Here is a 14,625-nt window from a genome sequence, read left to right as displayed (position 1 = left end):
ACACTCAGGACAGGAATACGGCTTCTCACCAGTGTGCAATCTCTGATGTGTGGAAAGAGTGGACTTCAGTGCAAAACATTTCCTGCACTCAGAACAGGAGAATGGCTTTTCCCGCGTGTGCAATACCTGATGTGTGGAAAGATTGGACTTATTTAAAAAACATTTGCCGCACTCAGAACAGGAATACAGCTTCTCCCCCGTGTGAAATCTCTGATGATTGTTAAGACTAGACTTCTGTACAAAACATTTCCCACACTCAGGACAGGAATACGGCTTCCCACCAGTGTGCAATCTCTGATGCGTAGAAAGATTGGACTTTGTTGAAAAACATTTCCCGCACTCAGGACAGGAATACAACTTCTCATCTGTGTGCAATCTCTGATGTGTGGAAAGATGGTACTTTGATGAAAAACATTTCCCGCACTCAGGACAGGAATACGGCTTCTCACCGGTGTGAGATCTTTTATGCACATTAAGCTTGCATTTAAAACGGAAACACTTCCCGCACTCAGTACAGGAGAACCTCTTATCTGTTGTAAGGAAGGCACCGTCCCTCACAGTCTGAGGTTCCTCAGGATAAGAGGAATACGATGGTCCGGCACCGTCCCTCACAGTCTGAGGTTCCTCAGGATAAGGGGAATACGATGGTCCGGCACTGTCCCTCACAGTCTGAGGTTCCGCAGGATAAGAGGAATACGATGGTCCGGCACTGTCCCTCACAGTCTGAGGCTCCTCAGGATAAGAGGAATACGATGGTCCGGCACTGTCCCTCACAGTCTGAGGTTCCTCAGGATGAGAGGAATACGATCGTCCATCTACAGTGTGTGGTGCTGGATGGACATTTGAGGTAGCCGGGTTTTCTCCTGGACTATACTGTGTGATGTCCTCATCTTCTACTTTACAGTCTGGAGACAAAGTGAGACAATCCTCTGAGGTTTTTCTCAGCTCCCGTCCATGTACTAAAATAGAAATACAAAGATTATTACTAGACATCAGCAGATTGGTCCCCCCTATACCAGAACTCCGCCCACATCAGACAGCTTTGTCTCTGAGGATCTTACAATTCCCCCTCAAGGTAACTAGTAAATGGTAGAGGGTGACTAGGTGTCCCAGGAGCCACACATCAAGTCAAGACCTGCTGTATGATAGTAAATGGCAGTCTCAGTCTGGTCACGCCTTGATGTGTGGGACACCTACTCACTATCTACCATTGCCTGTGCCTAGTAAATGGGTCCTCTGATCTCTTACCAGTTAATTTTTTTATTCATGGACCTTAGTCAGAGAGTGAGGAAACAACGAGAACTGTCTTTTATAGGAGTGACAGTGATGAGGGGATTATAGGACGAGTGTCCCCCCTCCCCCTCTATCTTTCATTGCCATCTTCCCAACACAAGAAGTCCTGCACTTCCTTATTTAGTCCATGATTTAGTCATGAATAACAGTGGGGCTGAGCCCCACCAGAGGTCGGAGAATGAGGATGGGGGGAGAACAACCAAGATGAAGATTGGTTGTTCCTAAATACCACCATCATTGGGTTATTGACTCCTCCCTCATTATCACTTTCTGTTTAAGGTTCCAAAGTTTGAGGATGTTATCCCATTATTATCAGCATGTAAAAGTCTGTCCTCCAATCAGATCATCAATGACCAGTTGGTAGGAAATGGGTGTAACATAAGAGAATCCATATTATGTGTATATATAGCAGTGGGTAGAGGGGAGAGAGCAGAAGTCAGGAGTATGTAATGTACAATATAGAGTATATAGTGCAGGGGTCAGGAGTATGTAATGTACAACATAGAGTATATAGTGAAGGGGTCAGGAGTATGTAATGTACAACATAGAGTATATAGTGCAGGGGTCAGGAGTATGTAATCTACAACATAGAGTATATAGTGAAGGGGTCAGGAGTATGTAATGTACAACATAGAGTATATAGTGCAGGGGTCAGGAGCATGTAATGTACAACATATAGTATATATTGCAGGGGTCAGGAGTATGTAATGTACAACCTAGAGTATATAGTGCAGGGGTCAGGAGTATGTAATGTACAATATAAATTATACAGTGTATGGGTCAGAACTCATAATCTTGGTATTCAGTAATCAGTGGTGGCCTAAATGCTTACATGAGACAAGTTGCAGAGGTCCCACACCGCTGCCTCCCATCTCCTGAGACTGAATACATTGTTTCTATGTGTTTATCAGATGATGGGGGATCTAAGTGGAGCCTACACACTGCTCTCTCTTTTACAATAAAGTCTCCTCTTACCCGGTGATGTGAGGGGCGGCTGATTGTCCGTCATGACATCCTTGTAGAGATCCTTGTGTCCTTCTAAATACTCCCACTCCTCCATGGAGAAATAGACAGTGACATCCTGACACCTTATAGGAACCTGACACACACAATGATACAGTCACCATCCAGACACATCCCTTGTCTGTTACTGGATAATGTCCCAGAATTCCCAGCACCGCTCACCTCTCCTGTCAGCAGCTCCATCATCTTCTTGGTAACTTCTAGAACCTTCTGTGTGTTGTGTCTTGTATGGATCAGGGATGGAGGTGGGGGGATGGTGATGGGATTCTGGATTCTCAAGGATCTTGTGGTCATATTATGAGATCTCCTTCTTGTGTCATTTTCAGTAGATTTCTTCATTATTACTGTACAACTCTGTGATATAAAAAGATAAATATCACTCTCCCACAGGGATGTATTATTATCATCATGGTCCCCTGGGTAAAGTAATGTACTTGGGTCCCTACCAGCCTGCTCAAATGTATGCACATAGTCTCAAAAACGAAAGTATAAAGAGATGATAGAATTAAACATATATTTATTACTACTTTCAATATAATACATTTTAAACAATAAGAAAACATGCCACAAATCAAAGACTAATCAACACAGAGCAAAGTACAGGGGAGTAAAAGGGCACAGTACAGGGGAGTAGAGGGGCACGGTACAGGGGAGTAGAAGGGCATGGTACAGGGGAGAATAGGGGCACAGTACAGGGGAGAAGAGGGGCACAGTACAGGGGAGTAGAAGGGCATGGTGCAGAGGAGAATAGGGGCACGGTACAGGGGAGAAGAGGGGCATAGTACAGGGAAGAAGAAGGGCACAGTACAGGGGAGTAGAGGGGCACAGTACAGGGGAGTAGAGGGGGCACAGCACAGGGAAGAAGTACAGGGGAGAAGAGGGGCACGGTACAGGGGAGAAGAGGGGCACGGTACAGGGGAGAAGAAGGGCACGGTACAGGGGAGAAGAGGGGCACGGTACAGGGGAGAAGAAGGGCACGATACAGGGGAGAAGAGGGGCACGATACAGGGAAGTAGAGGGGCACAGTACAAGGGAGTAGAGGGGCATGGTACAAGGGAGTAGATGGGCACGGTACAACGGAGAAGAATGGCATGGTACACGGGAGAAGAAGGGCAGGGTACAGTGGAGAAGGAGGGCACAATACCGGGAGAGGAAAGTCACTGTACAGGGTAGAGGGAGGGGCATCATACAGGGGAGTAGAGGGGCACCCTACAGGGGAGTAGAAGGAAATGATACAGGGGAGTAGAAGGAGGGCACATTACAAGGGAGAAAGAGGGCACATTACAAGGGAGAAAGAGGGCACATTACAAGGGAGAAAAGGGGCACAGTACAGGGGAGAAAGAGGGCATGGTACAGGGGAGAAAGAGGGCACGGTACAGAGGAGAAAGAGGGCACGGTACAGGGGAGAAAGAGGGCATGGTACAGGAGAGAAGGAGGGCACAGTATAGGGGAATAGAGGGGCACAGGAAAAGGGGAATAGAGGGGCACAGTAAAAGGGGAGTAGAGGGGCACGGTATGGTACAGAGGAGTAGAAGGGCACAGTACAGCGGAGTAGAAGGGCACAGTTCAGCAGAGTAGAAGGGCACAGTTCAGCAGAGTAGAAGGGCACAGTACAGCGGAGTAGAAGGGCACAGTACAGGGGAGAAAGAGGGCACAGTACAGGGGAGAAAGAGGGCACAGTACAGGGGAGAAAGAGGGCACGATACAGGGGAGAAGGAGGGCACAATACAGGGGAGAAGGAGGGCACAGTACAGGGGAGTAAAGGGGCACGGTATGGTACAGTGGAGTAGAAGGGCACAGTATAGCGGAGTAGAAGGGCACAGTTCAGCGGAGTAGAAGGGCACAGTAGAGGGGAGTAGAAGGGCACAGTAGAGGGAGCTATTCTCAAAAGTGTCAGTTAGTGTCCAATGTGTCCTCCACAATATCGCAGTCAGAAAGCTCTATTTGTGGGATGAAACATAAATGTTATTTCGGTACAATGTCGCACGTCTGCACAATTGTCAGTTAAAGTAACGCAGTGCCGTATAGCAAAAAAAAATGGCTAGGGGGGTAAATCTTCCAGAGCTGAGATGGTTAACCGGCAAGACTGTCAGTACATGGTTCACACTGATTTTTAGGGCACTGATCATCAGTGCTGCCAATCAGTGCCTCCTCAGCAGGACTCTGAGCTGAGAGCATCTCTCTCATGCAGCTCAGAGCCTGCACTGATAGTTCCTCCTCCCTCACACAGATGGGAGAGGAGAGAGCCAATCTGCTCCTTCTCCTCCCACCCCTCTCCTCCTGTGTGCACCATGGGAAGGGTGAACCCCAGCAGCTGAATGATCAAATTCCGCTGCTTAGCTTCTCCCTTTCCATGGTGCACACAGGAGGAGAGGGGCGGGAGGAGAAGGAGCAGATCGTCTCTCTCTTCTTCCATCCATGCAAGGGAGGAGGAACTGTCAGTGCAGCACCTGGCTGTATGAGAGAGATGCTCAGAGTCCTGTGGCCAGCAACCCCGCTGGTGCCCTCGACCCTGGTAGTTTCAACACTGGTACGTACAATTTATGTATTCATAGTACTTGTGTGGATGTTCTTGTTGATAAGCAGAACATCAGAAGTCTTAAAGTAACCCCTTCGTTACACTCACCTCTCCAGTCAGCAGGCTGAGGATCTCCAGGGTGAGGTTCAATATCGTCTCATTCCGGGGAAATTCCTTCCTTACATTCTTCACAAAACTCAAATTCTGCTGATTGTCCATCATGACGTCCTTGTAGAGATCCTTGTGTCCTTCTAAATACTCCCACTCCTCCATGGAGAAATAGACAGTGACATCCTGACACCTTATAGGAACCTGACACACACAATGATACAGTCACCATCCAGACACATCCCTTGTCTGTTACTGGATAATGTCCCAGAATTCCCAGCACCGCTCACCTCTCCTGTCAGCAGCTCCATCATCTTCTTGGTAACTTCTAGAACCTTCTGTGTGTTGTGTCTTGTATGGATCAGGGATGGAGGTGGGGGGATGGTGATGGGATTCTGGATTCTCAAGGATCTTGTGGTCATATTATGAGATCTCCTTCTTGTGTCATTTTCAGTAGATTTCTTCATTATTACTGTACAACTCTGTGATATAAAAAGATAAATATCACTCTCCCACAGGGATGTATTATTATCATCATGGTCCCCTGGGTAAAGTAATGTACTTGGGTCCCTACCAGCCTGCTCAAATGTATGCACATAGTCTCAAAAACGAAAGTATAAAGAGATGATAGAATTAAACATATATTTATTACTACTTTCAATATAATACATTTTAAACAATAAGAAAACATGCCACAAATCAAAGACTAATCAACACAGAGCAAAGTACAGGGGAGTAAAAGGGCACAGTACAGGGGAGTAGAGGGGCACGGTACAGGGGAGTAGAAGGGCATGGTACAGGGGAGAATAGGGGCACAGTACAGGGGAGAAGAGGGGCACAGTACAGGGGAGTAGAAGGGCATGGTGCAGAGGAGAATAGGGGCACGGTACAGGGGAGAAGAGGGGCATAGTACAGGGAAGAAGAAGGGCACAGTACAGGGGAGTAGAGGGGCACAGTACAGGGGAGTAGAGGGGGCACAGCACAGGGAAGAAGTACAGGGGAGAAGAGGGGCACGGTACAGGGGAGAAGAGGGGCACGGTACAGGGGAGAAGAAGGGCACGGTACAGGGGAGAAGAGGGGCACGGTACAGGGGAGAAGAAGGGCACGATACAGGGGAGAAGAGGGGCACGATACAGGGAAGTAGAGGGGCACAGTACAAGGGAGTAGAGGGGCATGGTACAAGGGAGTAGATGGGCACGGTACAACGGAGAAGAATGGCATGGTACATGGGAGAAGAAGGGCAGGGTACAGTGGAGAAGGAGGGCACAATACCGGGAGAGGAAAGTCACTGTACAGGGTAGAGGGAGGGGCATCATACAGGGGAGTAGAGGGGCACCCTACAGGGGAGTAGAAGGAAATGATACAGGGGAGTAGAAGGAGGGCACATTACAAGGGAGAAAGAGGGCACATTACAAGGGAGAAAGAGGGCACATTACAAGGGAGAAAAGGGGCACAGTACAGGGGAGAAAGAGGGCATGGTACAGGGGAGAAAGAGGGCACGGTACAGAGGAGAAAGAGGGCACGGTACAGGGGAGAAAGAGGGCATGGTACAGGAGAGAAGGAGGGCACAGTATAGGGGAATAGAGGGGCACAGGAAAAGGGGAATAGAGGGGCACAGTAAAAGGGGAGTAGAGGGGCACGGTATGGTACAGAGGAGTAGAAGGGCACAGTACAGCGGAGTAGAAGGGCACAGTTCAGCAGAGTAGAAGGGCACAGTTCAGCAGAGTAGAAGGGCACAGTACAGCGGAGTAGAAGGGCACAGTACAGGGGAGAAAGAGGGCACAGTACAGGGGAGAAAGAGGGCACAGTACAGGGGAGAAAGAGGGCACGATACAGGGGAGAAGGAGGGCACGATACAGGGGAGAAGGAGGGCACAGTACAGGGGAGTAAAGGGGCACGGTATGGTACAGTGGAGTAGAAGGGCACAGTATAGCGGAGTAGAAGGGCACAGTTCAGCGGAGTAGAAGGGCACAGTAGAGGGGAGTAGAAGGGCACAGTAGAGGGAGCTATTCTCAAAAGTGTCAGTTAGTGTCCAATGTGTCCTCCACAATATCGCAGTCAGAAAGCTCTATTTGTGGGATGAAACATAAATGTTATTTCGGTACAATGTCGCACGTCTGCACAATTGTCAGTTAAAGTAACGCAGTGCCGTATAGCAAAAAAAAATGGCTAGGGGGGTAAATCTTCCAGAGCTGAGATGGTTAACCGGCAAGACTGTCAGTACATGGTTCACACTGATTTTTAGGGCACTGATCATCAGTGCTGCCAATCAGTGCCTCCTCAGCAGGACTCTGAGCTGAGAGCATCTCTCTCATGCAGCTCAGAGCCTGCACTGATAGTTCCTCCTCCCTCACACAGATGGGAGAGGAGAGAGCCAATCTGCTCCTTCTCCTCCCACCCCTCTCCTCCTGTGTGCACCATGGGAAGGGTGAACCCCAGCAGCTGAATGATCAAATTCCGCTGCTTAGCTTCTCCCTTTCCATGGTGCACACAGGAGGAGAGGGGCGGGAGGAGAAGGAGCAGATCGTCTCTCTCTTCTTCCATCCATGCAAGGGAGGAGGAACTGTCAGTGCAGCACCTGGCTGTATGAGAGAGATGCTCAGAGTCCTGTGGCCAGCAACCCCGCTGGTGCCCTCGACCCTGGTAGTTTCAACACTGGTACGTACAATTTATGTATTCATAGTACTTGTGTGGATGTTCTTGTTGATAAGCAGAACATCAGAAGTCTTAAAGTAACCCCTTCGTTACACTCACCTCTCCAGTCAGCAGGCTGAGGATCTCCAGGGTGAGGTTCAATATCGTCTCATTCCGGGGAAATTCCTTCCTTACATTCTTCACAAAACTCAAATTCTGCTGATTGTCCATCATGACGTCCTTGTAGAGATCCTTGTGTCCTTCTAAATACTCCCACTCCTCCATGGAGAAATAGACAGTGACATCCTGACACCTTATAGGAACCTGACACACACAATGATACAGTCACCATCCAGACACATCCCTTGTCTGTTACTGGATAATGTCCCAGAATTCCCAGCACCGCTCACCTCTCCTGTCAGCAGCTCCATCATCTTCTTGGTGACTTCTAGAATCTTCTGCATGTTGTGTCTCTCAGGTTTTAGGAAGTCACATGGAGGCACTATGATGGTCATATGATCTCCTGACTTCAGAAGAGGAAATCTCTGTATTGAGGAACCAATAGGAATATCATGTTAGAATCCCAGAATCCTCCTCAACTCTCCAGTCAGGTCAGTGTTTTATTAATAGAGATAAGAGTTATGTCATGTGACCTCCCAGAATCCTCCTTACCTCTCTGGTCAGCAGGTAGATGATCTCCAGGGTGAGGTTTAGTATCCTCTCAGTCATGTGACTCCGGTCCTCCTCCATCCCCATTGGTGTCATCATTTGATCTATACAGGTCTCCTTGTAGACGGATAACTTTGGGAAATGAAAGTAAGAATTATATGGATGGTATTGGTCACACAATAATAGGATATGGATGTGAGAGGGGGGGGGATAGAAGGGTTGCTGTACATTTAAGGACTACTACCCTCATGGGAACACATTTAGTTTGGACTGTTTAGTGTTTACTACATTTTCAAGGTCCTGGGACCGTCTTGACCTGCCGGATCAGAAATTCCCTTTCCTCTGTTGGGTTTGTTTGGTTTCTGAGCTGGATTTGATTAGTATTAGATCTGCAGACAAGGAATGATAAATAAGATCCTTCCTGTGAATTATTTGCTCTGAAGCAGTGCTGTGAGGTCAATGTAGGGTCATCATGATGTCCAGAAAGGGGAACTTGCTGACTTTTGGCCAGAGTTTCCGGCTAATCAGGATAATTGCCAGAACTCTGGCTGCAAGGCTCCAATCTTCAGCAGCCTGCTGACTAACAGGAGTGATGTCACCGTCACTCTCTGCAGTAAGAGAAGGGATTGGATTGGATAGCAGGAGGATGCTGGTGGTGGTGTAGAGAGCTGTGGGGGAGGAGTCTCTTCTTTTCCTTCCAATGGCAGCCCAATGTGGGTAGGAGGAGGACAGCTGGGGATGGGGTTTGTTTTATTGGTTGGCAAGTATTCTATAGTATCCAGGACATTGTACAGAGTGGCAGTGGGTTCCTGGGGCTCTGAGTTCCAGCACCAGGCACCGCCAAACCCTGCGTCATGGGAAGGTATTGGACTGGCCAACCAGTAAGTGATGCTACACAAACAGACCTTCTCAAAGAACAAGTCTCCTTCTTTGTACTATTTTGTGGCCTGCAACATATTTCTTGACCAGTGAGATGGTGAGGTGAAGGCTTACTTCACGTGCTGGCAGGAGGTTCTTTAAGAAGTACGAGCAGTAAAGGAAGTAAGCAGGTGGCATGAGAGGACTATCAAAGACCAAGAGTCTCTATGAGCCCTAAAGCCCCCTCTTACCTCAGAGCCTTACAGCCCGACTACCCTCTCAGAGTTTCCCACAGTCCTTCAGTCACACTAACCTCTCAGAGTTGTTCAGTCCGATTACTTCCTAAGAGGCCCCCAAAAAGTCCTTCAGCTACAGTTCCTCCTCAGGGGTCCCAGAGCCCTTCAGATGCAGTAAACCCCCAGAGGTCCCAGAGTCCTTTAGTCCCGCTACCTCCTCAGAGACCCCTCAGCTCCTCTACTTCCCTCAGAGCCCTCAGTATTTTCCTTTCTCTGACACCAATGATGGAACATATTCTTCATGGCAGGCTGGAGAATGTTTTCTTCCTCCTGACCAGCAATGTAAGGGGCTCCATACTCCTGACCCCTGCACTCCATCATTGTGTTGGCTGCATATTGTAATGATTGCCCATTTGCTGCCTGTGTAGTGTAATAATTGCCCTTTGTAGGCCATGTATGGTCAGGATGGTCATTGTCTTCTCTATTTATTGTCAGTGCTGTTTGTTTAGAGGAACATATTACTAGAATTTATCTCCAAAATTAAGAGAATGTTCCGGCCCCGTAAGAGGGGAAATGTTCTGACACTGAAGGGGTTAATCTAAGTTTCCACACTATATATGTGTGTATCATCATCTGCTGGAGATAAAAGAGGTCACAGTGACTATGGAGGAAGAGGACGGACATGACGGGGGGTTACTGGGTGTAAATAGGAAATAAGATCTTTTTTTTCCAACTTTAAATTTTTATTGGAATTTTAATTTAACAATTTCAACAATAACATTTACAATTATTTGTTACTTCTGTCTCATTGCTTGGTACATGGAACAGCAGTTAGGAAAATGAAGAAAATTACAGGAGTACACGGTAACAAGAAAATAAGATCTTATTACCTTCCACTCACCTCTCACCCAGAACTTCCTGTCTTTATTCCAGATCACTTCCTGTCTCTTCTTGACATCACTTCCTGTCTGTATTCCATAGAAACTTCCTCTCTGATTATAAGTGAGATCTCCATCTTGTGGAGTTCAATGGAACTGCAGCCCTGAGAAACATTTCATAACCATTCCTGTTCAATATCTATTTTACATGGCTAAGTTCAAAACAAAGGTATATCTAAGAAAACAAACTTCGGAAATTGATCTTTTTGTATAAGGAAATGCAAAAATATATCATAAAGCATTAAAATATATGTTAATCCACTCAAAATGAACATGCTAAGCATAAATTGCAAGGATGTAATGGTCACATAGGAATGGTGGTGGAGCTCTCTCAAAGTAATAGCAATTCCTTCAAGGGTTATATAAATAAAATAATTAATCCTGGAGTGAAAACATCTGTAAAGCAATACATAATATATACATAATATATACATAATACATAATATATAAAAATATGTAAATGTGCAGCGCTAAACCAAAGTGATAATAATAAAAAAATCACTCAAAGTAATGATAAAAAGTCTAAATATAGATATAAGGTGAATATAAGGTAGTTTGACCGTCCAGGTACCGAGCGGCAAGCTATTCATCAGCGGGAAGTGACAGGACACAGGTTTTACCCCAGTTTTACACGCTTTACTTACCATTTGTCTGTGAGTGCAATATTTGAAGAATTTGTGTGTTGGAATAAAGGGGATTGTTATGCAGTATTACGCTATGTGGTGTTATTGATTTATTCACATGCACCTGGTATATGCGGAGCGATTCCTGTGTATAAGTGTGAGGCGAGAGTCCCTTCCTGGTTTTCAAGTCTTTGGTGGACCACACATCCCTGTGTTTGAGATATACATTGGCTCATTATCCAGCGGCCTCTGGTAAGTGTACTACCATTGGGTGTGCACAGCGGTGAGGTGGAGGCTTTCTAGGATCTGAATGTACAGTTGTGGAGGAGCTGCACTCTTTGATTCTGTGGACTCTCTGCATGAACTTGTCTCACATCGTTTTATATTCCATCACAGAGACTTTATTCTCTTCTTATGATAGCGCTGCTAGTGTATTATTGGAAGTTGAGATGAGCATTTTTAATACTAGTAACATAAAAAAAAAGTGAAAGAAGGGAATCTCTTGGTTTCCTATCTGGATAATACAAATAATTTTATAGTGCTCAAAAAAAAAAGTGAAAAAAAAGGGGAAATTCCTTGATCCCCTATTTAGCGTGTGTAAATAATTTTATAGTGTCAAAAAAAAAAAAAATGTATTTATACCCAATGTTTATAAATCTTGTACATTGTACATTGTTTATACTCCAAAAAAAAAAAAAAGAAATCCCCAAACCCTAAGCACCCCAAGTGTCAATTCTAAATGTATATATCTTAAGCAGTGAAATAAAAAAAAAACATCAAAAACGTGACTATAGTGGAAAAAAAAAGGGAGCTCCAAAAATATGAGTACAAAGAGGGAGGAAACCCCTTTTTTTCTTTATGTAGCTTGTGTAATGAAAAAAAAATTAAAATATTAAAAATAAATAATAAGAAAGGAGGGGGATGAAAAGTAATATTTTATTACCATCCTCATAATATGTAAATAAATCTAAACACATGCCTACCATATATACATGTTTATAAATCTTGTACATTGTTTATACCCAATGTTTATAAATCTTGCACATTGTTTATACTCCAAAAAAAACCCTGACCCTAAGCATCCCAAGTGTCAATTCTAAATTTATATATCTTAAACAGTGGGAAAAAAATCATCAAAAACGTGACTATAGTGGAAAAAAAGAAATAAATAAATAAAAGGCTCCAAAAATATGAGTACAAAGAGGGAGGAAACCCCTTTTTTTATGTAGCATATTATATTACATAGTATAATTTAAATTTATGAGGGGTAATATGTTATTTGACTTCTCTTCCTACAATATGTAGGTAACCCGATCTATAGATAAACCTCCTCTTCTCCATCTTTCTCCAAAAAAAAAAAAAAAACATCAGGTGTCCACCTCACAAAGTGAAGGAAGGGAACCTGTTGTTTCTCTATATATCTTATGCATACAATTCCCTGGGCTTTCTGTCAGTCTCCCTCCTAGACTCGGCTTCCTCCTCCGACTGCTGTTCCAGCAGGAGCTCCGCCTCTTCATACACACTCAGGGAGGAGAGAAAGCGGAAGGATATACAGTACATACACAAACAGCACAAGGCCGTGTTCACACTACCAGACGGTTCTCAGGGCTGCAGTACCTCTGAGCTCCACAAGGTGGTGATCTCACTTCTACCGAGACAGGAAGTCTCTATGGAATACAGACAGGAAGTGGTGTTAGGTAAAGAGGACATTCCATAGAACGTAGAGGGAGACACTGCAGGATCTGGCGGCAGAAGAGGTAATGAGTAGATTAACCCCTTCAAGGGGATCAGTTGATGATTAATATATCTTTCTTCCAAAGCTGACCATATATGGATGGAAATGTGAGCGATCCCTGCTGAACCAGCTGAATTTCCATGTATCTATGGTCACCTTAAGTGACTTCCTCCCCTCCCCCTCATCTCCTTCATTATGTAAGTCATGCTGAGATAATCTCCCATTGGCTGAGCAAACTTCTCATTTGTCTCTGAGCTCCTTCTTGCTATTCCTCGTCCTGACTGTTGTTTCCTTTGATTGATTTTCTGTGTAGTGACCCCGGCTTCATCTCTTGGATGCGTTCGTCTGTTGCTTGTCCTGACCTTTATCCTGATTCCTGGATCTCCTCCTCATCTCTCCTCCATATCCTCTTACACAGCTTTTCTCCACCCCTGCAGTGACCCTGGGGGGTGGAAACTTGGCACCAACACGCAGCAAAATCCATCCCCACCATTAGAAGCTCTGGAGAAAATTTTCTGCTATTTACACTCCGTTCCTCCGCATGTCACCTGCTCACATGAGAGCTTACTTTCACACATTCCTGACAGATTTCTGTATGGTAAAGGTCAAAGTTCACTCCAGTTTAGGAGAAGTGGGAGGCACCCGGGAACAATGATTTGGTTTGCACAGGATCCTCACATAGAGGGCCCCTCAAATCTCCCCATCTAAATGTCCCTCTATCCAGAGTCTATATGTCCTATGACATCACACTGACCTCACAGCTAACAACCCCCCCCCCCCCATGTCCCTCCATCTGTCTTTTTTTTCTCATGCTCTTAGGATGTGGGCGGATCCTTGGCATCCTCACTAGCAAAGTGGGTCTGTTGGTCCTGCGTTGTATGTAATGATGTCAGAATGTCTGCAACAAGTTTTTACCCTGCGTAGTGTGGGGGTCCTGTGTGGGTAAATTATACCTCAGTCTGAGGTGGGGCTTTAATCAAATGGAAACCTGAATGGTGAGGTGAGGAGGATTCTGGGAATTTCATTTGATTTTACTATTTGTGTTCAGATCTAGAGTTTTCCTCCTGTGAAGTCTGGAGATCATATGACCATCACATTGCCTCCACCTCCCTCCCTGATAGAATAGAGAAATACAAAGAAGATTCTAGAAGTCCCCAGAGAGATCATGGAGGAGAAGTGAGCGGTGCTGGGAATTCTGGGACATTATCCAGTAACAGACAAGGGATGTGTCTGGATGGTGACTGTATCATTGTGTGTGTCAGGTTCCTATAAGGTGTCAGGATGTCACTGTCTATTTCTCCATGGAGGAGTGGGAGTATTTAGAAGGACACAAGGATCTCTACAAGGACGTCATGATGGAGAATCAGCCGCCCCTCACATCACCGGGTAAGAGGAGACTTTATTGTAAAGGAGAGAGCAGTACGGAGGATCCACCTAGATCCCCCATCATCTGATAAACACATAGAAACAATGTATTCAGTCAGTGTGTGTGTTTCCTACAGATGGATCCAGTAATGGGAACCCACCAGAGAGATGTCCCCGTCCTCTGTATTCCTGGGATTCCACACAGGAAGGTCACACCATCCCTCACCATCATCAGGTAGATGAGGAACAATCACTGATAGTGTCATTAGGATCTGTACATTATCTGCATTGTTACCATTGATGTCATTTTTATTATATATTCAGAGTGGAAACCTGAGAGATTCTAAAGTTGAGGTTAAAGAAGAGATAAAAGAGGAGGATGATGAGGATGGGGTGATGGAGGAGTCAGAGTTTCTAAAAGAACACAAAGATCTGTACCAGGACACCATGGAGGAGTCATCCAGCTACAGGAACCCACCAGAGAGATGTCCCCGTCCTCTGTATTCCCGGGATTCCACACAGGAAGGTCACACCATCCCTCACCATCATCAGGTAGATGATTGTCAATGATTGGTAGTTCTAGTTTATACACAGCATGTTTGTTACAAGAAATATTTTATTATTT

General features: G+C 45.5%; 3 protein-coding genes across 3 annotated transcripts in view; 1 reads left to right on the top strand and 2 right to left on the bottom strand.

Moving 5' to 3' along the window:
- The window catches only part of LOC309550236 (uncharacterized protein), a gene marked incomplete at both ends in the record, with an annotated part of 809,557 nt that overhangs the window by 205,409 nt on the left and 589,523 nt on the right, over positions 1-14,625 (bottom strand).
- The window catches only part of LOC309548775 (uncharacterized protein), a gene marked incomplete at its 3' end in the record, with an annotated part of 157,048 nt that overhangs the window by 10,030 nt on the left and 132,393 nt on the right, over positions 1-14,625 (top strand). Inside the window, 4 exon segments of the mRNA XM_082248721.1 lie at positions 13,684-13,811; positions 13,898-14,021; positions 14,138-14,235; positions 14,325-14,552. Coding sequence (XP_082104847.1) covers positions 13,937-14,021; positions 14,138-14,235; positions 14,325-14,552 — 411 coding nt within the window. The 5' untranslated portion in view covers positions 13,684-13,811; positions 13,898-13,936.
- The window catches only part of LOC309550731 (uncharacterized protein), a 395,974-nt gene continuing 383,623 nt past the window's right edge, over positions 2,275-14,625 (bottom strand). The window contains exons 2-7 of the mRNA XM_082251068.1: positions 8,249-8,377; positions 7,987-8,121; positions 7,697-7,900; positions 5,233-5,424; positions 4,943-5,146; positions 2,275-2,670 (exon numbers count right to left, since the gene is read on the bottom strand). Of these exons, the coding sequence (XP_082107194.1) occupies positions 2,383-2,670; positions 4,943-5,146; positions 5,233-5,424; positions 7,697-7,900; positions 7,987-8,121; positions 8,249-8,344 (1,119 nt within the window). The 5' untranslated portion in view covers positions 8,345-8,377 and the 3' untranslated portion in view covers positions 2,275-2,382. The remainder of the gene's footprint in view (positions 2,671-4,942; positions 5,147-5,232; positions 5,425-7,696; positions 7,901-7,986; positions 8,122-8,248; positions 8,378-14,625) is intronic.

Source organism: Pelophylax lessonae, assembly GCF_965119305.1.
Source record: "Pelophylax lessonae genome assembly, chromosome: 3".
Taxonomy (NCBI): Eukaryota; Metazoa; Chordata; class Amphibia; order Anura; family Ranidae; genus Pelophylax; species Pelophylax lessonae.
This window is presented reverse-complemented; position numbering and strand designations above follow the sequence as displayed.